The following is a 25748-nucleotide window of genomic DNA, read 5'->3' on the forward strand; positions in this document are numbered from 1 at the left end:
TTTGTGTGACTATCAGGGCTTAAAGTGAATTGGCAGACATTCTGGGTGTTCCCAATGACTGCAGAAGTGGCACCGCCAGATGACTTAGCCCCCCTGCAATGGGCCCGAGGTGTGTGTAGTGCCTAGGCATTAAGGTATACCATGATAGAGCAGACCTCCTGGATGGGAATGTGGGCAGTGCTCTGCGTGCCCTGAAAAATAACATAGAAATTTGGAAAACCCTTCCGCTGTCAGTCGTAGGTAGGATAGCACTGTTGAAGATGGTTGCCCTTCCCCATCTTCTATATTATTTGGGAGCACTCCCCTTGTTGATATTACGAGTAATGTTTAGGGAACTGAATTTGTTGATTTGATCATTTATATGGGGCTCAGGCTGCAGACGGGTAGCACTGACTGCACTACAACAACCAGTGGAAGAGGGCGGCCTAGCGGCACCGGACTTTAAGAGGTACTACCTAGCGGCCCCGCTGCAGTGGTTTGTTCAGTGTATAGCTGGTAGACAAAGACCAGAGAAAGAGTTAGGCCCTTTTGTACAAGGGTTGACTGACCTAACTAGAACGTTACTGAAGGACATGGAAGACACTGAGGAATTCAAGGTGATTGCTAAATGCTTGGATAGAGGCCTTTGTAGGGCCTATGTTAAAGCACCCTACTCGTTGGACATACCGATGAGATTGCTAAAAGCCCTTCTACATGGCGGGGATTGGAGAAATCTGGAGGCCTGGGCGAAGGCGAGGGCTTCTACCATGGGGGATATGTTTAGGGTTGGGGAAATAGTTTCATTTGAAGATTTTAGAGTAGACTATATTATCGCTAGGGGACACTCTTATAGAGGGCAATCACCATGGCAATTTGCTGCCATTGGAGACATGGCACAGTTGAGCCACCAGCAATGGGCAGTTGTAGATATATAGCCCTCTCCCTGGGCACTGTTAGAGTGGTTTCCTGTTTGTACAGGGATATAGGGGGAGATTGCTGTAATCTGCTGGAAAAACTGAAAAGTAACTGGGAGGAAGAATTGGGTACCCCGATATCAGAGGAGGCTTGGGATGCCAAACTTGATAGAATACCTAGGGTTTCACAAAATGTTTGTTTTAAACTGATTAATTTCTATGTGCTGCAGCGAACATATTTGACTCCCGAGTGAATACAGCGGTATTTTCAATTAGGGGAGGCAGGTTGCTTTAGATGTGGGGAGAATGGGGCTGGGCTGCACCATATGTTATGGAGCTGCCCTCAGCTGCAACAGTATTGGGAAGGGATTAAAACACTCCTAGCTGCTGTCTGCTGGGTGGATTCCCTCACACTTCGAAAAATACAATTACCAGCAAATTTCAGGATTTGGCTTTCCTTCTAGAGATGCGCGAGATAATGCACAATTGGAAATCAAAGGAAGGACCCCAACTACTGTGATGGCGCAATGAATTGGCAAAGTGGGCAACAGTTGAGGGAGGCACACAAGGGGACTGGCTCCTTGGAGGTGGCACTTCATGGCAGGCCATAGCAGTTGACTGTCAGGTGGCTGCAGTCAATGATGCCACATCACCCTGAGGGATTACACATGGAGATGCTTAACATGGGTCAATGATGGTATTTCATGTAACAGCGTATGACTGGCTTCTCCATCCCCGTTACTAGCTCTTCGTGTAAATAATACATATATCATTGGTGTACTGAACATATTTTGCCGCTGAGAGGACCACCTGAGATCTGTTCATTGGTTCAGAATATGCATGAAGAACATACTTGAAAATAAAAGGAAGGCCTGAATTTGATCACCATCCTGGCCCTCTGCCAATAAAATAACTCCGAACATAAAGTCCAAAGGCTTCTCCTAAGATGGCCTTTAAGCGATATAGAAATGTGAAACTTTCTAATTCTTAAAGGTAAGTGAATTTTAAACATCTGAGCAGTAATTATCTTCTGATTTGAAAAAATGTATTAACAGATAAGTAACGCAGACTGCAGTAGAAGACTTTGTTCTGCCTCGACTTTCGAAGGAGCTCAGAAAGTAGAGCAGATTTTTGAATTATATATCAAGAACTGAGGGACTAAAAAATACATAAAATGGACTTTCACTGCCTGCTTTTGAAGGCATATTAGGGATAATGGTAAAATAAATAAACAACGGTGCAAAAGAAGATAATATTGTACCATGTTGCCATATACAACAAAGCAATGTATTTATGAATGATAAAGTTGATATACATAGATTGAACTTTGGTATCTGCAATTAATAAGCACATTTACAGTCTGGAAATATTCCTAGGTCTATCCTTAAGAGAGAATTGATTGTGGATTTGGGTGAGGGTACCATGCAGATTGGCAAAAGGTGCCTGCAGAAAGTTGTGGGTCTAGATTTGGAAGACCTTTCACCCATCTTGGGATTGGTCTTAGCTATCAGTTACTGACCTTATTGAGGTAGACGAAGTGTATGAAAGCCTGTAGTATAACTGTTTCCTCTAAAACATTTCCCCCATTTGTCAATCCCACTTCACTACATACTCTCCAAAGAACACAGTAAATGAGTTTGGTGTTTTCATTTAGTTTTTTTCTCTTTTCGGGAATGCACCCAGTTGTGTTCTTGTACTGCTTGCGTTTATTACTGAAGGAACCAGTGCCCTTGTCTTCTCATGTTCGTTTCTTCAAGAAACAGACCTATTGGTAATGCACCAGTTGTTGTCAAACAAAAGTGCATGTTTTGTACAAAGAGTCTGCTAGGTTGTTGAACTCTGGGTGGTACATAAGGTCGGCGGTGCACTTTTTTAGTTGCTGGGTCCACTTTTTGAAGAAGGGCGTAAGTGAGGCTCTGTGCCCAAAACGGAGGCATCAAAAACAAGGTGATGGAAAGAATGCTTGGATTAATTTAAGCCACTGGCAGTCGCTATGGCTTCCCTGAACAGGAACATGTCAGTCCAGGGCACACAGTGCCACAGGAATCAAGCTATACCTGGCTGATGAGGCCTAATAAAGTGAAACCGGTCCTGGGTTGCTTGTGTTTCAGTTCAGGGAGTTCCATCTTCATGGAAAGCATCTTTGATAGCTTAGAATGCTTGGGTGTGTCTCATGTGATAGGTGCATTCTTTTTTTGCCCTGGTGAAGTTCCCAAGAATCTCTGTGAGGGTCACCACATTCAGAATGAAGCATCCAAAAAACTGCAGCGCCTTGGCATTTTTGGTGTAGTGGTTGTTTGTAATAGCCTGTCCCTTCTTCGCACTCACATGGACAACTTGCTGGGAGAAACATTGCTAAAGAATTCAAGTGTATCCTTTAAGAGTTAACATTTTCTGTGATGTTATGTTATGTTCCGTTATGTTACATAAATGTATATAGGGCTTGACTGCCCGAAGGCCTCGCAGTGCTCAAAACTGAAACATCAACATCACAGAGTAGTACATTGGGAATCAAGCTTTGAATAGCCATATCTTCAAGGCCTTCCGAAAGGAAAGTTCTTGATTTATTGCTCGTATGTTAAAAGGGAGGGAGTTCCAAAGCTTCGCCCCCTGGTATGCCAGAGATCTTCCACCCCATCTAGCTTTCTTCACTTTCAGAATCACTGCCAGAAGTGCTGAGGAGGATCTAAGTGATCTGTTAGGTGAGTAAAAAGAAGCTAAAGATCTCCGCAATTCTGGACCTTAGTTATGCAATGCTCTGTGCATATGGCACAGTGCCTTAAATTGTATCCTCTTGGTCACAGGAAGTCAATGTAGTGAGGAAATTCCGGCCTTTATGGACTCTCGCTTAGGGACGTCCAGCAGTAGACGTGCCGAGGCATTCTGTACTCTCTGCAATCTTTTAATGACATAACTCGGAGAGCCAATGAACAAGGCATTTCCATAATCAATTCGGGACCCAATTAATGCCTGAACAATTAGTCTTTTGGCTATAAAGGGTAAAATAGTAAAAATCTTCCTTAACATCCTAAGAAGGCTAAAAGAAGTGGCCGCCATTCTATTAGCATGATGGGCCATAGACAGTTGTGGGTCAAGTCAAACCCCCAAACTTTTAAAGAGTTATTTAGGAGGTGGTAAAGAGCCCATACCATCTGTTGTTGGAGGAATTGTGGAGAGCTTTGTTTGTGGGCCAAAAAACATCACCTCCGTTTTATCATCATTAAGTTTTAGTTTGCTTCCTGTCATCCAAGCAGCAACAGCTTGGAGGCAAGGCCCAAATGTTGTTTCTATCGTGACAGAGATACGATTAGTTGTGTGTCATCTGCATACAACACCACATTCTGGCCATAAGGCTGGACAATTCCTGCCAGTGGCAGCATATAGATATTAAATAAAGTAGGGCTGAGAGAAGACCCCTGAGGGACTCCACAACTGCTAATGATGCGGCTAGTGAAGTATGATCTGTCTAATACCTGAAATGACCTATCATTGATAAATGAAATAATCCAGTCTAAAGCTAACCTGGAAATTCCAATATCTTGTAACCTGTCCTTTAATATATCCAGATCTACTGTAACAAAAGCAGTACTGCGATCCAAGAGGATAATAGCAGTTTATATCCCGCTGTCTAATCGCTTTTTAGTTTCTTCAGTGACAGCAATCAGTGCGGTCTCAGTACCATTTAATGTCTAAAGCCCATCTGGTTGGGGTGCAAAATCTCGTTGTCCTCCATGAAGAGAGAAAGCTGAGAATAAATATGTCTGTCAGCTATCTTGGATAGGACCGGCAACAATGAGATGGGCCTATAATTACTAAGAAGTCCAGGATCAAGATTTTTTCAGGAGTGGTTTGATGATAGCGTGTTTACTTAGTCCATACTTGGAAACTCGCTACTGAACTTCCAATCAATCAAGGATTTGTAGAGTGTAACTACTCAAGGCACTGGGGGCAGTGAAGGGGGCAGGGGGTGCTGGGGAGGCTGTTCCAGGTCTTGGCGGCGATGTGGGAGAAGGATATTCCTCCGGCTGTGGTCTTCCAGATGCCGGGGACGTTGGCACGGGCCTGGTCGGCGGAGCTGTCTGGCTGGAGTGTAGAATGAGTGTCTGTGGTTGAGGTAGGCTGGTCCAATGTCATGTAGGGCCTTGTAGGTGTGAGTCAGGAGCTTGAAAGTGATTCTCTTGTCGATGGACAGCCAATGTAGGTCTCTTAGGAGGGCGGAGATGTGGCTGTGATGGGGGGCCGTTCATGATGAGACGGGCGGAGGCGTTCTGGATGCGTTACAGTCTTTTTCAGGTCTCGGCAGTTGTTCCGGCATAGAGCATGTTGCCGTAGTCGAGGCGGGTGCTGACGAGGGTCTGGGTGCCTGGGTCTTTCTGGTTTCGGTTGGGATCCATTTGTAGATCTTCTGAAGCATGCGCAGGGTGTGGAAGCATCATGATGAGACAGGGTTCACCTGTCTGTCCATTGAGAGCGATGAGTCTAGGATGACGCAGAGGTTGCAGGCGTAGTTGGTGGGGGCTGGGGCATTTCTGAGGGCGGTGGGCCACCAGGAGTCGTTCCAGGCGGAGAGCGAGGAGCCAAGGATGAGGACTTTTGTCTTGTCCGAATTCAGCTTCAGGCAGTTGTCTTTCATCCAGGCAGCGACTGCCTTCATTCCTTCGTGGAAGTTGTTCTTCGCGGTGGTAGGATTGTTTCTGAGAGAGATGATTAGCTGGGTGTTGTCTACGTAGGAGATGATGTCAAGTGCGTGGCTTCTGACGACGGCAGCCAGAGGGGTCATGTAGCGGTTGAAGAGTGCGGGCTCAGCGAGGATCTTTGGGGGACGCCGCAGCTGATCTTGGTGGCTTCCGAGAGAAAGCGGGGGAGTCAGACCCTCTGTGTTCTACCAGTGAAGAACGAGGAAAGCCATTGTAGTGCTGAGTCTTGGATGCCAGCGTTGTGGAGATGGGAGCGTAGTGTGTCGTGGGAGGCTGTGTCGAAGGCGGTGGAGATGAGGGCTGCGGTCTGGCCTGGTGACTTCAAGGAAGGCAGTGAGTTGTTTGTTGAATGACTTTGGCCAGAAAAGGAAGCAGAGAGATGGGCCGGTAGCTCTTGCGGTCTGTCGGCTCTGTGGAGGGTTTCTTCAGTAGAGTGTTGAACTCTGCATGTTTCCAACTCTCTGGGAAGGTGGCCGTTTCGAAGGAGCGGTTGATGGTGTGTCGGAGCTTGGATGTGATGATGTTGCTGACTTTGTTGAAGATGTGGTGGGGGCAGGGGTCAGATGGTGCTCCTGAGTGGACGGGTGCCATGATAATACGGGTTTCCTTGTTGGTGATGTTCTTCCAGCGGAGGAGGGCGGGAGGCGTGGTAACGCTTCGGTCGACGATCTGGTGGGGCCCTGAGTGGTGAAGCTGTTGTAGATGTCTGCGATCTTGCGGTGGAAGTAGTTGGAGAGGTTTCCACAGTGTTCTTGAGATAGGGGGATGTCAGTGGAGTCGGAGCAGGGGTTGGTGAATTCTCTGATGACGGTGAAGTTCTTTGCTGTTGTCGGCGTTATTGTTGATGCATTGTTGCAGGGCAAATTTTTTGGTGGTCCTGATGAACTGGTGGTGGTGTTTGACGGCGTTTTTGAAGGTTTCATGGTTTGAGAAGGCCTTGTCGGTGCACCATTTCTTCTCTAGCTGTCTGCACACCTGATTTGATTCTTTGAGGACGGGGGGGTGAACCAGTTGGCTTTCTTGGCTGTGCCTCTGTTGGGGGGGGGGTATCTTGAGGGGGTTGAGGGTGTAGGCGCAGTCAGTGATCCATTTGTGGAGGTTGTGTGCGGCTGTGTTGACGTCGTCATCGGCTTGAGGGGGTGTAGCATTGAGGCTGGCGGTGAGCTGGGCTTCGGAAACCTTGTTCTAACTTCTGCGGGGAAGTTGGGGTGTGCGGTTGTGATCGATGAGTTTGCTGAAGGTGAAGTGAATGTAGCGGTGGTCGGTCCATTGGAGTTCGGCTGTGTGGCTGACGGAAACTTGGTTGCTGGCTGAGAGGATGGGGGTCCAGTGTGTGTCTGGCAGAGTGAGTGCGGTGACCAGTTGCTTGAGTCTGTGGTTGGCGAGGTTTTCGATCAGGGTGGTTGAGTTGTTATCGTTGGGGTTCTCCAGGTGGAACTTGAGGTCTCCCAGGAGGATGTAGTCCATGGAGTCACAGAAAGGAGACCGGGGGCTGGAGGTCTGTAGAAGAAGGTCCCTCGAAGTGTGGTGTTAGGGTTGGTCCCTATCTGGAAGAGGAGTTGATCCATAGTGGTCAATGAGTCTTCGGAGTGTGTGGAAATGCGAAGGGTGTCTTTGTAGACGATGGCGATGCCACCACCTGGTCGATTGGTGTGGTCCTTGTGTATAAACTTGTATCCGTCTGGGATTGGTGTGGCGATGTGTGGGGTCGAGGACAGTTGAACCAGGTTTCGGTGGGGAAGGCAACATTTGGGGTGGTTGAGTCGAGGAGGTTGCAGATTTCGACAGCATGCTTGTGTACGGAGTGAGTGTTGATGAGGATGCAGCTGAGGTGGTTGCGTCCTGCTTCATGGGTCCCTGAGGCGGTGCTTTGGAGGCTGGTGAAGTTGCAGTTCTGGCAGGTGAAGGGTCCCCTGAAGTCCCTCAGGGAGGCAGCGTGGCAGGCGGGCGATCTGCCAGCGTTGAGAGCGAGGAGGGTGAGGGCACTGTAGGAGCAAACATTCCGGGGGTGATGGTTCCTGGTGCTGGGCACTGTCCAGGTGCGGACAGGTTTGCCTTTGGAGCGCCTTCGGTGCGCCAGCGGCTGCCATAAATTGGAGAAGGAGGCAGGTGGGGAGAGCCTCAGCTGGGAGGCGGGAGGGCGGGAAGTGCAGGTGCGGTGCTGGGGAGGGGGGCAGGGGAGAGCGCAGGGAATGGGAGAAGGGAGCGGGAAAAAGGAAGGTAGAGCGTAGAAAAGACAAAAAGCCCGAGTGGCTAAGGCAAATGGAAATAAAAAACAGGCAGAAAAAGGCAGACAAGGCAGTGGGCAAGAGAGAGTGAAAGCAAGAAGCACGAGCAAGTGAAAGCCAAAGGCAAGAGAGAGTGAGAAGCAGAAAACAGGAACAGACCAGGAAAGAGAGCGCTAGCGGTGCTAGTGGGGAGGCCCACTAGACCACCAGGGATGAGGCTCAGGCAGGAACCTGCTTGTGGAAGAGGGCCTATACTTTCAGCAGTCAGCTGGAACTCAGCGAGGGTCTGCTAGCAGGTGGCTCCGGTGGTGGGGGCAGGTCACACTAGCCCAAAGGTCATCAATGACCCTTCCAGCAGGCATCAATGGGGTTGAGGAATATATGAGGTATGTATTAAAATGTTGTTGCTGGGATTAATGACTCCTTATCCAGATAGTTTTGTGCATGGCTTTCTGAAAGACTTCTCCTGCTGAGAGTATTCTCAAGTTCAAACTCTTGTACTTCTGGAGCCCAACATGTATGAAGACCATGCTGACATATCTGCTGTTCTCATCAAGTTGCAGGTGTTGGTAGCCTACGTTCAGAGCTAACTTTGAGAAACACCCTGCTTTGTTTATGTCTGTCAGCAGGTCGATGATTGTTGTGAGCTAGGTGGTGTTCTTGCTTTTACTGTTTTGGGAGGTGCATATTGATTCAGATCTGGCTGTGGTCGTGAACACGATCGGGAAGAGCCATATAGTAGGTCCTGTCACTTCATCTATTTTCATTCATCTCGTGGTTTTGTAATTCCTCCTCTACTTGTCGGTATTTGTAAGTGCCAGAAGTTAGCTTCAAGGTCAACATGTACCTGTGTGGGACTCTCATTTAGTCATCTTGGTCCACATTAGCATATAATATGTGGCTGAATTTTCCCAGGATGCCTTCTGGCACTTTGTTGCGTACTGTGGTGGAAAACTGGAAGAGCTCCTGAAGCTCAGCGGTGTGACAATGTTTCAGGGTGCCTGTACTGCACCTATGACAAGGAGCTTTGATTGTTTTGGCTTCACATATGATTCATGGGTATGGAATTTCTGTAGCTGACACCTAGGACATATTGTATGGGTTCACTACAAGTTTTAAAAGCTTAGTAACAAAAGCATTTATGAGTGTGGGAAGTACTATTACATGCTTTGGGGAATTGGTCCTGAAATGTCCAACGTTCTACTAGGAAAAACAAAAAGGCTGCACAGTCATATAGGAACATTGGCATTTTAGTTCCCATTTGATATGTTTTTAGGCCTTTTTAGAAAGTGATATGAGTATAAAAAAGGCTGCTACAAGGGTACTACTTCATTTAATTCCAAAATTCCTTTGTAAGTAGGTACCACAATGCTTATTTTGTCCCCAGGACAAAATTAACCAGTCAAACTGTGAGCCTCCCCAGCTGCTTTGTGAAGACCCTGCCAGCTGGGATCACTCTCTTACAGCGATATTAAGTTACCCAAGAGCTCCTGTATTTCCCCTAGCATTGGTTTTGTCTTAGCAGCCATGCTCTTCACTGTGCCTTTCAGCTCTTCTACCTTATTTTGGGGCAACCTACATCTTGCACTGAATCTAGCTCCATCGAAAGGAAGGTCCGTTTAGGTGTTGGGCCTACTGTGTAGTCTTTTGCCAGTGGCAGCCCTAAAGTGTCGGAGAGCTGCAAGTAGAAGTACGTGTTTGCACCATGAGGTGTCTGGTGCCCATACAAAGAGGAAATCATATTCAGACTTCTCTAGCGAGTAGCTCATCAGCTACTGGCAACTCGCTGCAAGTGGCTTTCCTATGAGCCTACTAAATTAGAGGCTTTTTCATCGTTTAATTACCATATGTATACCAAATTTGCACAGCGTGTCTTTCAGATGAAAACTTGTGTATTTTCAGAACTCATGAGCAGATGTTTCGAGAAACTTTTTTGTATTTCCAAAATATATTTAAAACTGATATTTGAATGATAAATCATGTGACGCAGTGGAGACATTTTACTGTTATTCTAACCTTTAGTGTCAGGGGCCCTGCAACTAGGGCTGTTGTTTAATACCATAATACCCATAATAAAGCTTTTTTGTGGGGGGTGGGGGAATTATTACGGACAACCCTGCATGATGCACTGAACTGATCACTGCTGACAGTTTTGCATTGGGTGGCCACTAATTTAATCTTGTCTGATGTGCTCACTATAGAACACAAATATTAGTAGCTTTGCATGAATTTCATTGAACATAAGTAGCTGTTGTTAAAAATGGGGTCTTTGGTTGGCAGTCAGGTTACCCCTTGTCCAAGCAAGGACCCTCACTCTAGCCAGGGTGAAGGAGCACTCACCCTCAGTTAACCCTTGCTCGCCCCCTTGGTAGCGTGGCACGAGCAGACAGGCTTAACTTCAGAAGCAATGTGTAAAGTATTTGTACCAACACTCAGTGAAAACACTACAAAATGACACAACACAGGTTTAGAAAAATAGATGATATTTATCTAAACAAAACAAGACCAACACAACAAAAATCCAACATACACAAGTCCAGTTGTGAAATTAAAAAAGAATCAGAGTCTTCATCCTTCGAAAACAGTGAGAAGGCTGTTAATGCACAAAAGTACCTGGTTCTGACAAGATGGAAGCCCTCATCTTCAGCTCCACCCCCTCCGCATGGGATGACTCCTGGTGGCCTGCCACTCTCGGAACCACTCCGACTCCCACCGACCACGCACGCAACCTAGGATTCATCTTGGACCCCTCACTATCCATGATCCAGCAAGTCAACACCATCTCCTCCTCCTGCTTCAACACCCTCTGCATGCTCCGAAAGATCTACAAATGGATACCCACCGAAACCAGAAGAACAGTCACCCAAGCCCTCGTAAGCAGCATGCTGGGCTACGGCAATGCCCTTCAATCAGGAACCACGGCCAAACTCCAGAAGAGGCTGCAGCGCATCCAGAATGCCTCCACACGCCTCATCCTGGACATCCCCCGCCACTGCCACATCACAGACCACCTGAAAAACCTGCATTGGCTCCCAGTCAACAAGAGAATCACCTTTAAACTCCTCAGCCATGCTCACAAAGCACTGCACAACACCAGACCAGAATACCTCAACAGATGACTCTCCTTATACACCCCGACCCGGCATCTCCGCTCCACCAACCTTGCCCTCGCAATCATCCCACGCGTCTGCAGAACTACAACCGGCGGTAGATCATTCTCACAACTCGCCTCCAAAACGTGGAACACTTCCCACCCACCTGCACCAGACCAAAGACCTCCTTACCTTCAGGAAACTTCTCAAGACCTGGCTGTTCGAGTAGTAGCAACACCTCCCCCCTCCTTCTCCTCCCTCCCCTTCTCAGCGCCTTGAGACCCTCACGGGTGATTAGTGCACTTTACAAGTTCCTCATTGATTGTGTCAAAAGTAAAGCCGCACGGTCGAGCATGCGTCGGAAAAGTCAGCTCTGCGTCGAATTCTCACCAGCAAGCGAGACCGTGTGCCGTTCCTTTTGCAGTCGGGTCAGGGATGCGTAATTTTTCTCCCTCGCAAGAGAGCGATGCGTTGATTTCCAGATGGGCACCTCAGGTCCGGGCAGGCTTTGCATCATTTTTTCACGCCTAGCCATGTTACGTGAAATCTGGTTGCACAGTGTCTGAAAACTGCGCTTCGTGGGGTTTGGGTTATCAGCCTCTGTAAGCGGGTGTTGCATGTCATTTCTCCAGTCGTGATGAGTTGATCTCCCAGCCGCGATGCAGGAAGAGTGTCGATTTTAGCAGCATAAGCCAGTGGTGCGTCGTTTTTCAGCTGTGCTGCGGAAGGTATGTCAAAAATTTCCCAGCACCGCAGTGTTTGCATGGATTTCTTTCCTTTTCCACCAGCTGCACCTTTTAAGGGCCCAGAGCCAGGTTACGGCACCAGTGGGCAGGCAGGGCTCTCATCAGAAAGTCCAAGAGCTGGCAGAGAGAAGTCTTTGATCTCCCTGAGACTTCAAAAACAGAAGGCAAGCTCAGTTCAAGCCCTTGGAGATTCTTCACCAGTGGGAAGTCCCACAGAAGTCAGTCTTTGTCCCCTCTCAGGCAAAAGCATCTACTGCAGGCCACCCAGCAGAGCACAGTCACAAGCAAAGGGGTAGTACTCCTCCTCCAGCATCTCCAGCTCTTCACCTTGGCAGAGGTTGCTCTTGTTTCTAGACATAATCTGATTTTCAGGGGTTTTGGGTGCTCTTCTTATACCCCTTTTTGCCCTTGAAGTAGGCCTACTTCAATGAGAAGTCGCTGTTGTTTTCAGGATCCTGCCTTGCCCAGGCCAGGCCCCAGACACACACCAGGGGGTTGGAGACTGCATTTTGTGAGGGCAGACACAGCTCTTTCAGGTGTAAGTGACCACTCCTCCCCTCATCCCAGATGGTCCATCATGATATGCAGGCTACACCCCAGCTTCCTTTGTGTCACTGTCTAGAGGAGAGGTGCAACAGGCCCAACAGTCAAATTGATCCAGACATGGAATCCACAAACAAGAAGAGTGAAAGAATGGTTAAAGCAAGAAAATGCCTACTTTCTAAAAGTGGCATTTTCAAACATACAATCCAAAAACTAACTTCACTAAAAGATGTATTTTTAAATTGTGAGTTCAGAGACCCCCAAACTCCATATGTCTTTCTGCTCCCAAAGGGAATCTACGCTTTTAATAATATTAAAAGGCAGCCTCCCATGTTATCCTATGAGAGAGAAATAGGCCTTGCCACAGTGAAAAACGAATTTAGAAGTATTTCACCGTCAGGACATGTAAAACACATAAGTACATGGCCCACCTTAAACATACACTGCACCATGCCCATGAAACTACCTAGGGCCTACCTTAGGGGTGCCTTTCATGTATAAAAAAGGAAGGTTTTTGCCAAGTCTAATTGGCAGTTAAAAACTGCACTCACAGAACTGCAGTGGCAGGTCAGAGCCAGGTTTACAGGGTGGGTGGCACAACTAGTGCTGCAGGCCCACTAGTAGCATTTGATTTACAGGCCCTGGGCACTTCTAGTGTACCTTACTAGTAAATCAAATATGCCAATCATGGATAAGCCAATGTACATATATAATTTATACAGGGAACACTTACACTTTAGCACTGGTCAGCAGTGGTAAAGTGTCCGGAGCAAACAAAAACAGGAAAAACAGAGTACAGCACACAGAAGCATCCTGGGTAGTAGAGGCAAAAAGTTAGGGGAGACCATGCCAGTGATGCCAAGTCTGACAGCTGTCATTACAGAAACGTTTGGAGACTCCTGATTTAGTTAATGCAACTTGCCCCATTTGGATGCTGTGTGCTCAAAGCCCATTCCAGAAGTGTACTAAAGACCTCTAAGTATAAACACAAGATGGAGAAACCCTTAGGCGGGCACCAATCATAATAGTGTTGTCCTGCGAATAGACACCCTAGGAGGTGGAAGCTGTCTGTGTGGACCAGTATGAGTTGAAAAGCTGATTCAATGTCTGCTTTTGCCATTCATGAACCCCTACAATCGTGCGTGGTCCTTTACTGTTTTCAGGCTCCTGCCAAATGTATCCACCTCTGAATCAGGCCTTGAAAAATCATAAAAACGCTACTAGACCTGCAGCCCTAATAACTTGAATTATCTACTCAACCATAACTGTAATTTACTTGACCGGTGAATAGGTCTCAAATTGTGTGATCCCAGTCAAATATCTTAGTTTACAGTCGCCTTTTTCTTCATTGTCACGCATGAGTGTACCTTCAATTATGTGAGCTCAGCCTTTCTGCAGTACAAAAAAACTTCTTGATTGCCATTCTTTCTTATCCTCCTCTTTCCTGTCATGGTTTATTAGGCCCGGTCCTGCTTGCTGGATTTCCAGCAGAGATAATTAATATTTGTTTGCTAAATTGTCTCTTTAAATAACAGCAGCAAGAGTGTCTTGCTAAACCATTTGCTCTGCCATCATGGGGAAATCACTCGTGGATGCCCTGAAGTAAATGCTAGGATGCTGGCCCATTAATGCAGGGTTGGGGTTGCTCCTATGCCCATGCAACAGAGGGCTCTGTTGTGTCTATTGGCCCAGTGCAGCCATGAACCGTAGACCCATGCACACCTATCACTAGACTTTGTAGCACTATTTCTACTTGCTAACCCACCCCTTGAATTTGTGTGGCCCCCTCCCCTTAAGTTTTGGCTGGCTCTGTGCACACAATTCATCCAGCCTGTTGGCGATCCCAAGCTTTGAGCGGGTTCTGTGCTTGTCTGAAGCCCTTGGTTTGTTATGCCTATTAGCAAACCCTGATGTGGCAGCTATTGGCTTCTAAAAACTAGTGGGTGCTATGCTGTATGTGCTACCCCCTGTTGGATGTGCCCCTTGTTACCATTGTTAGCAACTGCTGTCCCATTCTGCTGTCACACTATGGGAGTCATTATGACCCCCACGGTCGGTGTAATAGTGGAAGTAGTACTGCTAACAGGCTGGCGGTACATACCTCCACTATTATGACATTGCCAAATCGGCAAGTTAACACACCGACCGCCATGGTGGCAACGACCGCCAGGCTGGAGACTACAGTGACGGCCGCTGATGGAATTTTGACCTCGCCCACCGCCATGATTTCCTTGGTTTCTGTACTGCCACAGAAACCATGGCGGTAGGCACTATCAGTGACAGGGAATTCCTTCCCTGGCAGTTGTAGGGATCTCCCCCCTCTGCCTCCCCATAGTCCTCCCCTGCCCTCCTGCTCCCGACCCCCCCCATATACCCATATACACGCACATACATACACACCCATACACACAATCACCCAGGCTTGCATACATTCATACACACTCACACCAACACTCGCGAACATACATCCAGGTACACATGCACTCACACGACACAACATGCACATACACACACACCCACTCATGCACACACGCATTACACACACATGCACGCGTTCAAACACAGTCACACACACCTCCACACATGCACACAACAGCCACCCCCCCCCCCCTCTCCTGCTTGCAGGGGGTCCTCTGACAGGAGACGGGACGTGGAGCTGCTGCCGGCAGAAGCGTCCACCAGAAAAATACCGCCAGGCTGTATCATGGGGCATGATACGGTAGGCGGCATTTTGCTGGCATGGCGCTGCTGCTGGCAGCAACCCCACCTTACCGCTGTCCACTGCCATGACCGTAGCCAGAATTCTGCCAGCCTTCTTGCGGAATTGTGGCTACGGTCATAATTCAATGGACGGTCGGTAGCCACGGCGACGGTATGTTGGCGGCCGTCGCCATGGCGGTAGGCGGCATTTGCCGCCAATGTCATAATGAGGGCCTATGTCCGTCTACCCCATGTGACCAGGTCCCATAATTGGTAGTTTTGGCTGTTGTGTGGTGGCTGCCTGCTTTCATGTAAGACCCTGCATTATAGGGTGTCTAGAGTGGAACTGCCAAGCTGTTTGTCTCTGTCAAAAGTAATGTCTGTGCCCCATGTTGTCTGAATGTTTTACTAGCTGTAAATTATCACCTCTTGATTTGCCCCTTTTACTCCTGTGTGCTTTCCCATATGGCCTGTGGTGCTCTTTATTGTAATTGTGCTGGTTGCTGGAGTAACACAGAATTTGCAGCTAAGACTAGCTGTGTGACCCTCATGCTATTTATTATGCCAGCTGCATGCCAAAAGTGATTCATTGTTATCTCAGGCCCCCACTTGGAAACCCCTCTTGTATCTGAATGTACAGCCCACCCAGTGTTGCCCAATGTGGTCAAGCCCTGCACGTACTTTCAATTTACTAGTAGGAGTTGCATGCTTCTTGTGGTACTACTCCCAGATGCCATCCATTCAGACTTTGGGTTCACTCCTTGTGAACTGTGAGCCCCCTTGTTGAGTTTGCCGCACTAGGTGCCTACTATTTTCTTTTTCTGCTGTTCCTCCTTCAGTGCTGCTGGTTCCACTGCTTGCTGGTTTCATGTTGGCTGTTGCTGCTACATTGTGTCCTGGGCCCATGGGGTGTTATCTCCCAGCACCTACTACAGGGACCACTATTGGCCATGAGTACCAGCCACTGGTGTGGCAAGTCCAATGATCTGATGATTAGCGTTTGAACTCTGGCTGCTAAACTCCTCTGCTTGTCTCCTCTATCAAACCTTGATTCAGGTTCCATCTTCCTGGCTCACCTCATCTGGTTGTGGACAGGCTCCAGCTTTGAATGCTGCACTCCTTACTGCCCGTGCTGAGCATTGCAAGGGGATTGTTTTTATGAGGGTTGAGGAGGGTTGGAGGGTAGGCCTAACTGACAATGCTCCCTTTCGCCCGTACAGTTTCTGTGGGCTCTCTGCTGTGCCTGAGGCAGGAGGACAGGGCTGCCCTGGCAGAGCACCTTAACCAACCCTTTCCTGCCCTTGTTGCCCATACAGTGTGTTTCCTGCTGAAGTATGCAAATGCGGGATTGTGCCTTAGCTCCTCGTTTCCCTCAGTGCAGCAGTTGATCCGGTAGTGGTGGGAAGGTTCCTTTTAAACCAACTGATTTGGCTGTCTTTGGCAACAGTCCTACTCATCTAGTTTGCAGATTTAGCCACCTGCTGCCTTCTTCTTCCTGGTTGTGCGTGGCTACTCAATGTCAATGCGCTGCTTAGCTGCCCTCACAAACTGGGCAGTGTTGCATTCTTTCCCGGTGCTGTAGTCTTCTCCACTCTAGCAGCTCCAGATGCCTGGCTACGCTGGTCTGCTGCTTTGGTGCTCCCTGCGACTGGCTCCTCAAAGGTACTCCTTCAGTCCACTGCCTTTTCTGATAGTAATATTTCCTCTTTACCCATAATCTGCTACACAGCTCCCATACAGCTTCTTCCTCAAACATCGTCTCGGCAACAGTATTGTACTTTGAGCTTTTCTTGCTATTTTCAAAGCCTTCCTCAAGAAATAGAAAAATTTAGATATTAGTACACAAATGTTCAGTGTTCTTTCACCTAGATGTAGGTAACAATGTATACATTTGTTGAGGTTTTTGTAGATCGAAAAAATAAATATTAAATTAGCTTAATTTGGGGATTTGTTTCTGGTCACTGTCATTGTTGGACCTGGCCCTTTTAATGAAGGGTCATCCCCAAACGTTTGTCTCCTTCCTCCTATTTTTTCTGACTAGTTTCTGTTGGCTTTAGGACTCTGGGAACCTTACCACTGCTAACCAGTGCTAAAGTACATATGCTTTCTGTCTAAATTGTATTGGTAATTTGTTTATCCCAGATTGGCATATTTGATTTACTAGTAAGTCCCTAGTAAAGTGCACTAGAGGTGCGCGGGCCCTGTACATCAAATGCTACTAGTGGGCCTGCAGCACTGATTGTGCCAACCACATGAGTAGCCCTGTAAACATGGCTCAGACTTGCCACTGCAGTGTTTGCTTGTGCAGTTTTAAACTGCCAATTTACCCTGGCAAGTGTACCCACTTGCCAGGCCCAAACCTTCCCTTTTTCTACATATATGACACCCCTAAGTTAGGCCCTAGGTAGCCCCATGGGCAGGGTGCAGTGTATGTTACAGGTAGGACATATACTGATGTGTTTTACATGTCCTGAAAGTGAAATACTGCCAAATTCGGTTTTCACTGTTGCTAGGCCTATCTCTCTCATAGGTTAACATGGGGGCTGCCTTTAAATATCTATTAAGTGCAGATTCCCATTGGGAGCATATAGAGATCTGCAATTTACGGTCTCTGAACTCACAATTGAAAAATACACCTTTTGGTAAAGTTATTTTTTAAATTGTCAGTTTGAAAATGCCACTTTTAGAAAGTGGGCATTTTCTTGCTTAACCATTCGGTACCTCTGCCTGCCTGTGGAATCCATGTCTGAGTCAGACTGACTGTTGGGCTTTTATGAATTCCCTCTAGACAGTGACACAAAAGGAACTGGGGTGTAGCCTGCATATCCTGATGAGTCTCCTGTGCTAGAGTAGGGAGGGAGAAGCTGATACTTACACCTGAAAGGGCTGTGCCTGTCCTCACAAAAAATCTCCAACCCCCTAGTGTGTATCTGGGGCCAGGCCTGGGCAAGGCAGGATCTTGTGCACAACAGAGACTTTCCTTTGACTTTTGCCTACTTCAAAGGCAGAAATTAGTATAAGTATTGGAAACAAAACCCCAGATTTTCAGATTACTTCTGGATCAAGAGGAACCTCTGCCAAGGGGAAGAGCTGAAGTGCTGGAGGAGTACTGCCCCTTTTGCCATTGAGTGTGTGCTTTTCTGGGTTGGCCTGCAGTTGACTCTTCTGCCTGAGAGAGGACAAAGATTGGGCTTTGCTGTGTTTTCCTGATTGTGAAGTGTCCCCAAGGGCTTGGACTGAGCTTGCACCCTGTTCTGAAGTCTAAGGGCCATCAAAGACTTCCTCTGCCAGCACCTGGACTCTCTTACTGAGACTCCTGCCCTGCCAAGTGGTGCCCTATCTAGTCCCTTGACCCTTGTAAGGAGAAGCTAGTGGATCCAAAGCTGAAATCTACACACAGGAGCTGTGCAGGAGAAAAATAGATGCAGCACCTGCTTCACAGCAGAAAAATAGGCGCACCACCTGCATCACGGCTGGAAAATTGATGCAACACCCGCTGGTGGGTGCCAAAATTGACGCATCCCCCACGCAGCATGACTCTTCATCACTGTGCGCCGGAATTTTGCACCCATCATCAAAGCGTCAAAATCATCGTGAACCAGCTCAGATCCGATAATTGCCCATCTGGAAATCGATGCATTGCTCTTTTGCAGTAGAGAAAAACGACGTATAGCCTACCTGACCGGAGAAGAAACTACGCACGGCCTCACTTGCAAATAAGGAATCGATGCATTGCTGACTTTTCCGACGCACGCTTGCCTGTGCAGCTTTATTTTTTATGCAAACCAGGAACTATGTGTAAAAACAATGCATCCATTGTTTTCTATGGAGTAAGAGTCTTTTAAACTTGAAAATTCATAACTTTGCTTGTGTATGTTGGATTTTTGTCGTTTTGGTCTTGTGAATTAGATAAATATTGGCTATTTTTCAAAACTGGTGTTGTGTCTCTTTTGTAGTTTTTTCACTGTATTACTGTGTGTGTTGGTATAAATACTTTACACATTGCCTCTGACATAAGCCTGACTGCTTGTGTGAAGCTACCAAGGGGGTGAGCAGGGGTTATCCTAGGTGTATATCTTCATTACCCTGATTAGAGTGAGGGTCCCTGCTTGGACAGAGTGCCAACTGACTGCCAACCAGAGACCCCATTTCTAACTGTCATCTTAATAACATTCATTGTTGAATGACTTGGTTCTTACTTATTAGCTATATCATATTTCACTGCATGTCATTTTGTCTGTGTTTATTTTGCAAACAGTGTTTTCTGTGAAAAAAACCGCCTTTCCAAAGATTACTGTATTCACTTATGATTCTGTCACTAAACCATATTTTTTCTTTTTGTCATGCAGGTGTTGTAAACACGATTGCAAAACTGACAAAGTCTTGCACATTGCGCCTTACAATTAGCAAGTTGTATTTCATACTCACTGACAAAGTGGCCAATGGAGGAGTTAGCATGTGGTGCGAATTATCCCAAGTAGGTGACTAACATGTATTTTACACATCATATATCTACGTGACACCTTTATAGTCTTGTCTGAAGAGTGAAATGCTGAATTATTTTCTAACAAATGTAAGAATCGGTATTAAAAAAAATGAAAGGCGTACCTCCTCTACCTCCACATTCTCTTACTCTCACTCTCCAGCTGCAAGGATGTTGGTGATGGGCCTTCTGTTAATTTTCAGAAATTAGAGAACATGCTGATCCTGTGCTGCAATTGATTCTCCTCAAAATGGATAATATGTAAATGTAATATGTGTTATTCTAAATAATATACACTCCATTCTTACGGGTACTTTCTCAGATTCCTCACTTTGGGAATATTCCGCAAGTGCCAGACTATATACGAAAACTTAAAAGCATAAACCCTGTATGACGGTAGGGGCGTCGTGAGGCTCCACTCCAGTGTTGATCTGCCCTGGAAGTGTCAAGCGGAGCCACATTTATGAGCCACCCTTGTGTGTCAACATCAGTTCCTTTCTTTCTGAGCCTTCAGACGCAGATCCGTAGCTGCATCTTGGTCTTTTCAATACCCTATTCAACAACAAATTCCAGTGTTCAGTGGAAAAGGTCAACTCCTAAGGCAAAAGTGTTCAAGCAGTGCGTGGACTGTCTTCATCAGATGTCTGTGACAGACCCTCACAAAATATACCTATGGTGCCTGAGGGTCATAGCATAATTCCAGTGTGTAGGAGATTGTGTTTTCGATTGAGTAGGGTTGATGACCCTTCTCACACAACAATGACAATTCCTCTTAGGGTGAACCACAAAAGTCACTAAATTAACCTGCGCTTGAGCTTGGCACAGGAACAGTCAGGCTAAACCTTGAGGCAATGCGTAGAGTATTTATGCAGCACACTACAGTAACAAAGTTAAAACACAACACAAGAAAATTCTCACCAATATAGAAAAATAGAGAACATTTTAAGAAATAAAATGACACCAAACCAAATTAAATTCAATCAGTAGAACCAGAGTTATGAATTTAATGTATTTTTTTGTAAAGGCAGTGTCTAAAAGATCAAAGCGACAACCAGGAATATTTAGTCGTGCTACACCAGGACAAAATCCAAAGTTATTGCAGCCTGTAATGGAGCTCTGTCTGGATATGTGAAGTGGACTGGGCCTGGTCTCGGCTTGCTTCTGAACTTAAAGGACATTTCAAAGAAAAATGTCTGAGAAGGTAAAGTTTAGCAAGGCAATGGAGCCGGCAGTGTCCAAGGAGGAGACACCATCATCAGAAAGCCACTAGACGAAGTTGCAGTGAACCTTTCTATGTCTGGTGCTCAGTCACTTTTTTGGAAGCTGAGAATCTCCAGGAGGACAAAGCTGCCGAGTGTAGCCAATGAGGGCTTCACAAGGCCTGATAACCTATTGTAGAGGTGCCTCTGAACAAAATTTGCTGCTGCAGGAGCTACCGCAAAGGAAGGCCGACTGACGATGCACCCTGGGTGGATCGGCAACCAGGTAGATCCCGGGCTTCTGTCAGTTCTCAGGCCACTTTTTATTGTTCCAGGGTTTGGGTTTTGACTGTTTGAGAAGCTTTAGAGTCCACAACGTTTTGGGCACCACTTGGAGTGCAGGACCCACCTCAGTCTGTGTCCAGGTGCAGGGTTCAAGCTGGTTGTTTCCCTGTAGCTTACTCAGGATGCCAGCCATCTAGTCCTTGAAATCACTCTGGTAGTACTGGGATCAGACAGCATATCAGGACTCGAACAGCAGGGCAGTCCTTCTGGGGTCCTCCACAGGTCCAGGAGTAAATTGAAGAATTGGGTCTGAGGGTTCAATATTTATACCTTGCTTATTGAAGTGGGAGAAACTGATAGACTTCCCCCTACACCTAAGAGCAGTTCTTCTGCCTGATCAAGTGCCTAGAGCACCTTAGTTGCTATTGCTATTTAATAAGGCCCTCTTGAATACACTCTTGGGCAGTTGGGTCGAAACCATGTCGGGACCAACATTAAATAGGCGGGTCACTCTGTGCCATTGCTCAGCACCATTCGACCCAGACTTTTTCACACATCATCCCACGCCTTAGATCTTGGTGGTGCAGGCATCCACCCATAAGGTAAATACCAACACCTTCCTCACCACTCCACCAGATCGGGAGTCTTAGAGAATTTTGACAAGCACATGTTTTCCTCCACAAGCTGTGTGATCAGTCTTCCAGTCTTTTTGTGACAGAGGATGACAATGTGACAATGTTCAAGGCACCAAGGACAATGTGCAGCTGAGTCCCCAGTAACTGAAACATCTTTTACTGTGTCCTTTCTGCCTCTGTTGAGGCAGGATCCGATATTTCCTCCAGAAGGGGTAAGCTGTCACATGTACATCAGGGCTATGCCCTCCCATTTCTTTCCACCCTACCGCACCTTCCACTACCATCAAGACAACTAACGGCGGACCACCTGTCAGTCTTTCAGCATGAAGTGCAGGCCATTTTGGCCATAGTGGGCATAGAGACAGTTGTGGCATCAGAATTAACAGCTGGATGTTACTCCTGCTACTTCATGGTGCCAAAGAAGGACATGACTTTGCCTTTTTTTTTTTTTAAGATCTCCACCCTTTCAATGCCTTTCTGCAAAAGGACAAATTCTAGGTGTCCTGGTCTTGTCTGTCCTAGACCCAAGAGACTGGATGGTGGTGTTGCACCTGTAGGATGCTTATATTCGTATCTCATTCCTGCAGGCCTACTGGCGGTACCTGCAGTTCACAGTGAGCCAGGAGCATTTTCAGTTCATAGTGTTCCCTTTTCTCCTCACAAGTGCCCCTCAGTTGTTTACAGAAATGATGACAGAGTAGCAGTATACCTTGGGAAGATCGGGATATATCCATCTCATCCTGCCCCGACCACTGGCTGTTGAAGGTGGGCTCTCCTCAGGAAGTTGTCAATCACCTCCATACAACAACAAACCTTATATTGTTGGGGCTGACTAACAATATCTTGAAGTCATACCTTACTCCTTTGCAGACAGTCTCTTTCTTGTGAGCCGGTCTGGCTACAGCACAGGTTTGTGTCTTTCGCCCGGAGTTGAGAGTCCAGGGCATTCCTGCTATGACCATGATGTTGCAGCCTCTGTCCTGGATCTCTGTGTAGATTAACCTGAGTATGCTGGGATTGTTGGCCTCTTGCATCCTACTAGCGAAACATGCCAGATAGCATATTGCGGGCTCTGTTGTGAGATCCAGTGGGAACTGCACCCTGTAAATCTGGTGGATTGTATCCAGATTTTAGAGAATACTGCAAGATACCCGCAGTGGTAGCGGCTGGACCCCGATTGGGTCAGTGGCAGACCCCTCTCCTTACCCAACCCAAATTTGACAGTGCTGACCGTAGCATCGCTTCTCGGTTGGGGAGGCCATCTAGAAGAGGTGAGGATGGAAGCCTTTGGGCTCTGGCCGAAGCTAAACTCCACATCAGTTTTCTGGAGTTCTGGGTGATTTGCTTGATGTTGAAGGCCTTCCTGCGCACCATGAGAGGAAGGCTGGTGCATATTCTCATAGATAACACTACTGCCATGTGATACTGCAACAGGCATGGCAGGGGGAGTCCTTGGGTCCTGTAACAGGAGCCTCTGTTCCTCTGGAAGGGGCTGGACCACCAAGGAATTTCTCTGGTGGTGACCCACCTAGCAGGATCTCTAAATGCCATGACAAATTAACTCATCTGCCGAAGCTTACTGGACCATGAATGGCAGTTGCACCTGTAGTGGGTGCAGGGCTTTGACGTCTTCAATCAGTGGTAAATTCCTAGCACATTCTTTCCATCACTGCCTAGAACTCACAATGTATCAGTTTTGCACATTGACATTCCCAAGAAAGCTTCCTTGGAGTCTCATTCGGTCTAGAGTCGAGTTCAGGACACCTCTGCTGCTTTTCCTACCTCAAGCTCTGAAGAAGATCTTGAATGATCAGGCCCAAATCATCCTTTTGGCACCGGATTGGGCCAGAAGAGTGTGGTGTTTCGGAGCTCCAGGGCATTGACATCTGTCCTACAATCAAGCTACTGCTTTGTGAGGATAGTCTGCCACAGCAGCAGGGCAGGGTGCTGCACCTGCTCAGTCTGCATCTCCATGGATGGAGATTGAGCAGTGGCATTTGACTGCATTTGACTTCTCTCCTGAAGTTGGTGATGTCATCTTGGCGGCAAGGCTACCCTCTTGGAAATTGGCATTTGCCAAGCATTGGTACAAATTTCTGACTATGTGCAGCCTCTGCTAAATTAGTCCTCTGCATGTGAAGTTGTTTGAAGTTTTATTGTGTGTTTTATCCCAGGCCCAGTACAGCTTTAGAAGCACCATACGTCTAGGACTCCCATGTTTCATGCATCCCATTCTTGGGCTCCTTAAAATGTAAATGGTATGGATGGGGGTTTACCAAACCTGATAACTATATCCTCAGTTCTACTCATTGGATTCCCTCCCACACACAGTTCTCTTGAAAGTGGCTCTGTCAACCTCTTCTGACCTAGGTAGATACATTTAGTGTACAAGCTCATATGAGAAAGCCATACTATTGTATCCTTGCCTGTAGTGTACATCTCAGCCATGTCCTTCGGGTGTGGAGAAGGAGGAGCAATTTACAGGGGTTTTTCAGCCACAGGAGCAACAGGAACAGTGGATATTTTCAGGGCCTTTGTTTTCAAGTACTCTATTGCTTGGGTTTTGTACATCTCCTTTTCCACCTGCTCCTCCTTTTCCCTCTCTCCTTTTCTTTGCACTTCTTTCTGTGTATGCATGTCTGAAAAGTCTTTTTCCTCTGTACATTTGCTAAGTTAGCTTTCTCAACTTCCAACTGCTGTTGCTGTGTTTGGAATTAAAATTGCTTTGGGGTTCAGGAGGTTACTGGATGTGGCCAGTTGAAAGGAAGCATGGAAAGGCTGTCAAACCATGAGGGACCGCACCTAATGCTGCCCAAGGCAGCTTCAGAAGGAAACTGGCAGGATTATGTGCCTAGATGGGGTTGGTGCTGTTAACCTCAAGGTCACCTTCTAGGAGGAGGCACACAAAGGGCATTCTTGTTGTCAACCAAAGAAGGGGTGGGGGATTCCCCATTACACCACCTTTGCGATTGTTACTCCTAGGCTCCCCACGTTGCTACAAAGGGCACCGTCACCCCTGCCACCATGCTTCACTCACCCTTATCCACACCGCAACATTTATTAACGCATGGCCTTACAGATGAGGGCAGGGATGTTACTCTGATAATAGAAGCTACTGAAGCATACCAAACAGAAACATTTTACTGTTGGGTCACCTTTCCTGAGGTTGACCAAAGAACAAAAACATTCCACACATATGAAGTTGCAAACGTACCTTTACGGTACCAAGCATACCAGTATCATGAAATATCGCTCACCTAGCAGGAGCATCAGGACTGGTTCGAAGGCGCCCTACCACATGTACTACGAAGAGTGAGGTTAGGTCCCTTAAGTAATGATGGACCTACCTGGCCTATGTTCGCCACATACACACCTCACCCAGGCATACAGAATATGCTGATAGCAGATTTCCGAGTTTTATATAATGAATTAGTGGCATTGTATAGACGATTAGTACAGTTCGTAATGCGAACATTGAACACAACACCAGCGCGTCCAGCACTGCCAGTAGCTGGTGGTTATCAATTGGCTACTGGGATTAATCCACAAACAGTGCATACTATTATGAGTAAAGTGCCCACGGAACGTGAAAAAATACCGTTCTGGGTTGCCCAGAAAGTGAATCAGCTGGAAGCTGTGTTTCCCCATACTGGACCACAGGAAAAACATAGATTGCTCACTATGTGCTTGCCTTTTGGGATGGTTCCCTCGGTGGATGACTGTGCCACATGGGGTGCAGTCTTCGCTGCTATATATACTACCACACATGGTACCCCGTCACTTGCCAATTTACAGCAAGTGTTAAAACAAATACAAAATTAGCATGGGGCTGCACCAGCTCTGGATTGGGGGATGAAATTGATGCGTAACTTTGATGCCGTATTATCAATTATACTGAGTAATATTAAAGGGGAAGCAGTAGCATTGGCAATTTGCCAGCGTCTCTGGGAAACTCCAAACCAGGAACAGGAGAGACAGCTACTGAAAATAATTTCCGATACCTATACTAGTATAGGACGGGATAGTTAGGGAGCCAAACCTAAAAAATTGTAGTTACAAGGTACCACCCATAAGGAGGGTACAAAGCAGGCACAAGAGGGCTCTTAGAAGCACTGGGACAAACAAAAAGATTTAAAAGAAAGAAGAAATAAGAGAGCTGATTCACCACACCCGGAGAACTCCGGAAGGAGATATAATCTCAGAAATAGGGAGAACATTAAAACTCCAGACAGATACTGATTCACGTC

The 25748-nt window shown here is 46.9% G+C and overlaps 1 protein-coding gene across 1 annotated transcript in view; it reads left to right on the forward strand.

Moving 5' to 3' along the window:
• Window positions 1-25748, forward strand: part of HUS1 (HUS1 checkpoint clamp component) — a 122614-nt gene that overhangs the window by 11238 nt on the left and 85628 nt on the right. The window contains exon 2 of the mRNA XM_069216133.1: window positions 19249-19376. Within this exon, the coding sequence (XP_069072234.1) occupies window positions 19249-19376 (128 nt within the window). The remainder of the gene's footprint in view (window positions 1-19248; window positions 19377-25748) is intronic.

The sequence above is a fragment of the Pleurodeles waltl genome, chromosome 2_1, assembly GCF_031143425.1.
Source record: "Pleurodeles waltl isolate 20211129_DDA chromosome 2_1, aPleWal1.hap1.20221129, whole genome shotgun sequence".
In the NCBI taxonomy this organism is placed as follows: Eukaryota; Metazoa; Chordata; class Amphibia; order Caudata; family Salamandridae; genus Pleurodeles; species Pleurodeles waltl.